The sequence below is a fragment of the Littorina saxatilis genome, linkage group LG17 (genome assembly GCF_037325665.1).
Source record: "Littorina saxatilis isolate snail1 linkage group LG17, US_GU_Lsax_2.0, whole genome shotgun sequence".
In the NCBI taxonomy this organism is placed as follows: domain Eukaryota; kingdom Metazoa; phylum Mollusca; class Gastropoda; order Littorinimorpha; family Littorinidae; genus Littorina; species Littorina saxatilis.
The window spans coordinates 48,691,488-48,695,458 of record NC_090261.1 but is presented as its reverse complement, the minus strand read 5'-3'; the positions used below and the strand labels follow the sequence as shown (position 1 = coordinate 48,695,458).

Genomic DNA, 3,971 nt, shown 5'->3' with positions numbered 1-3,971 from the left:
AGTGAAATTGACAAGAAGAGCGGGGTAGTAGTTGCGCTAAGAAGGATAGCACGCTTTTCTGTACCTCTCTTTGTTTTAACTTTCTGAGCGTGTTTTTAATCCAAACATATCATATCTATATGTTTTTGGAATCAGGAACCGACAAGGAATAAGATGAAAGTGTTTTTAAATTGATTTGGACAATTTAATTTTGATAATAATTTTTATATATTTAATTTTCAGAGCTTGTTTTTAATCCGAATATAACATATTTATATGTTTTTGGAATCAGCAAATGATGGAAAATAACATAAACGTAAATTGGGATCGTTTTATAAATTTTTATTTTTTTTTACAATTTTCAGATTTTTAATGACCAAAGTCATTAATTAATTTTTAAGCCACCAAGCTGAAATGCAATACCGAACCCCGGGCTTCGTCGAAGATTACTTGACCAAAATTTCAACCAATTTGGTTGAAAAATGAGAGCGTGACAGTGCCGCCTCAACTTTCACGAAAAGCCGGATATGACGTCATCAAAGACATTTATCAAAAAAATGAAACAAACGTATGGGGATATCAATCCCAGGAACTCTCATGTCAAATTTCATAAAGATCGGTCCAGTAGTTTGGTCTGAATCGCTCTACACGCACGCACGCACACACACACACACACACATACACCACGACCCTCGTTTCGATTCCCCCTCGATGTTAAAATATTTAGTCAAAACTTGACTAAATATAAAAAACGTGACTCAACATTTGCCGTGTTATAAAACAGTAAAAATGCCGATGTTAAGAATAAATTGATACAAATAATGTCATTGTCTTGATTAAAACATTTTTGTCAAACTTGTTCACTAACTCCGGCTGGCATATTGGCCCTTGCGTGCACGCGCGCGCTCTTTTATGTGTGTCTATGTGTGTGTGTGTGTGTGTCTTTCTGCCCGTCTTTCTGTTTGTCCGTCCGTTTGCCTGCATGCGTCTGGTTTAGAGGGGACAAAAAAGGAAGAAAAAGGTAAAGAAAAACATAAATGGACACACCCTATGCGGATACATCCAGAAGAAAGATATGTGGTCCCTTAATTACTTTAAAACGAATAGTCAAAGTGGCAGCACCATCTGGTTTTGAAATGAAACACCACCGCTCCGATGACTTCGGTGATGTTACCGACAATTTCTCATGTCACCAATACCTCCCCTTAACCCACCACCTTACACTAAAAAACACTCACTAGTATTTGGGCCATCTGTGTCTGTGGTAGGGGAGGGGTGGGGGGCGGCGGCGGCGGCTGTTTTTTGTTCTCTGTTTTAACTTCTTATTCTTTTTTTTTTCTTTTTTTAATTCTGTTTTGTTTTTAATATTTGGTGTGTTTTACTTTTGTGTGTGTGTGTGTGTGTGTGTGTGTGTGTGTGTGTGTGTGTGTGTGTGTGTGTGTGTGTGTGTGTGTGTGTGTGTGTGTGTGTGTGTGTGCATCGAAACGTCTGTTTTTGACCTCCAATGGTGCGAAATAAGGTAGAAGAAGTCTGAGTGTAAATTAACTGACAATACAAAACAAGTCGGAAAATTGAAGTCTCACAAATACCGTCCTTCCTGCGTCAACAATCATGCTTACTGTCAGCATGATCTAGCCATGGAGGCTTTTGCTTTAAATAAGAGCCCTCTTCCATTTTGTCACAAACACAAATTTAGCAGCCTGTTTGTTTTCTGTGAAGAATGAAAACTGTTTCCTGCATTAATTTAGTAGATTGACAAACGTGTCACTTGGCATTGCGAAATTAATTGAACAAACATTTCTCACTCTGTACAAAATGCAGCCACACGATTGACTTTAAGGACGCTTTTAAGTTGAAGGGTTAAATGCTCTTATCCTATCTTATGTAAACAGTGGACAGATCGATGGATGTCTTCATGGTTGCTTGTACGAAAAAGAAATTATGGTTCTTGAAACAGGGTTTTCACTGTAACAGTATCCCTTACTGATCTTTAATTTGTGTACCTGAGCCAGAAGTCATTTGAGACTGTCTGCTACCTGGATAGTACAAACAAGTCGTAATTACTTTGTATGCGCACTAGTATTGATAACGATTAAGTGTTAAAGTCATTATTTGATTTCTGTTTAAAAGTGATTGGTTTCTGAAAGTATAAAGAGTGCTGAGGCAATAAATGACCCAAAAATACTGACCTTAACGCGCTTATTTAAAAAAAAATCACGACTGAAACATGCATTTAGGGTATCAGATTTTTGTTTTCTTTTTACTCAAATTACAACTGAAAAGTTGCTTAAGATTCTTCTGTAAACAAATTAACAACCAAAGGATCACACCTGAACAAGGTTTATGGAGGAACAAAACATAACACAAATCATCACAGCAGTACATTTTTTTAAATCACACGTTATATCCACTTGTTTAATCTAATTGTAAGCATGGAACACAAACAAACACAAAAATCAAACGTGTAAAAGTGGTTTAACCTTCTTAAAACTGTGTTACATCCTAAGTAAGTTATACCTTTAACCACAGTAAAAGCATTTTTTTTAAATTGAACTCTGAGGCTCCTACTACCCTTACCCCCAACACATTTTTGACAGAAAACAGGTGTTTACCCATTTTGTCTACCCTGTCAAAAGTAAAACTGCAATTAAGTTCATCTGATAATTCTTCTTGTCGTTTTCGCAGGTCAAGATTTGGTTCCAAAACCGCCGAGCGCGGGAGCGCCGCGAAAGAGAGGCTTCCCAGCGTGCTCAGCTGCTTACCCAGAAAACCTACCAACCGCTGTCCATCCCGACGGTCACGTGGGCTCTGACGTCACAGCTGGCGCCTTCGCCCTTCACTGCCGCGCAGTATCGGAACGACATAAACTTCCGGGCGGGTCTTTTGTCGTCTGCGTTCAGCGCGTTTTCTACACCGGAAACTCAACCCCCGTCCACGTGCGCCTGGCCCGAAAAACACAACAGTGATGACGACAGTTGTTACTGAAACCACCGGCATGGACAATGAGTGTAATGGGTAACATTCACGGACACAGTAGTATACATGTTGTGCTAACACGATTCCGAAAGTAAAAGAATGGTTTCGTCCCCAAAACCTTGCTGCGGGATGATGGGAATGATGACTGTTTTTTTTTTACTGAAAACACTTTGTTTGTTTGTTTGCTTAACGCCCAGCCGACCACGAAGGGCCATATCAGGGCGGTGCTGCTTTGACATTTAACGTGCGCCACACACAAGACAGAAGTCGCAGCACAGGCTTCATGTCTCACCCAGTCACATTATTCTGACACCGGACCAACCAGTCCTAGCACTAACCCCATAATGCCAGACGCCAGGCGGAGCAGCCACTAGATTGCCAATTTTAAAGTCTTAGGTATGACCCGGCCGGGGTTCGAACCCACGACCTCCCGATCACGGGGCGGACGCCTTACCACTAGGCCAACCGTGCCGGTCTGAAAACACTGAAAGTGAGTGTAATGGGTAACATTCACGGACACAGTAGTATACATGGTGTGGTAACGGATTCAAAGTAAATAAAGAATGGTTTCGTCCTCAAAACCTTTCTGCAGGACGATGGGTATGATGACAGTTTTTACTGAAACCACCGGCACGGACAGTGAGTGAAATGGGTAAAAATCACAGACACACTAGTAGTATACATGTTGTGGTTACAGATAACTGTAAACGAACAAACGGTTTTTCCCCCAAAGCCTTAATCCTACGGGACAATTGGTAATATTCAAGGACTGTATCTCAAAGGAAGTCTTTGCAAGGTACCGGGTTTTGCAGACGTAAAGGACTGCCGGGACGTGTTCAAGATGCGGTACAATCGTGGTGAAAAGTAACAATGTTTTATATTAATATTCGATTAATTCCTCAAGGGACAGAGGTTCCTGACGGACTGTTGATGGAGAGTGATACTTTGGGACACCGCACTTGAATTGTACTGTGAAATGCTGTTTTGCATACAATCTCAAAAAGCGTATAAGCGCA

The 3,971-nt window shown here is 40.6% G+C and overlaps 1 protein-coding gene across 1 annotated transcript in view; it reads left to right on the top strand.

The window, feature by feature from the left end:
* Window positions 1-2,964, top strand: part of LOC138953305 (homeobox protein MSX-1-like) — a 21,445-nt gene extending 18,481 nt beyond the window's left edge. The window contains exon 3 of the mRNA XM_070325105.1: window positions 2,665-2,964. Coding sequence (XP_070181206.1) covers window positions 2,665-2,964 — 300 coding nt within the window. The remainder of the gene's footprint in view (window positions 1-2,664) is intronic.
* Window positions 2,965-3,971: the final 1,007 nt, after the last annotated feature.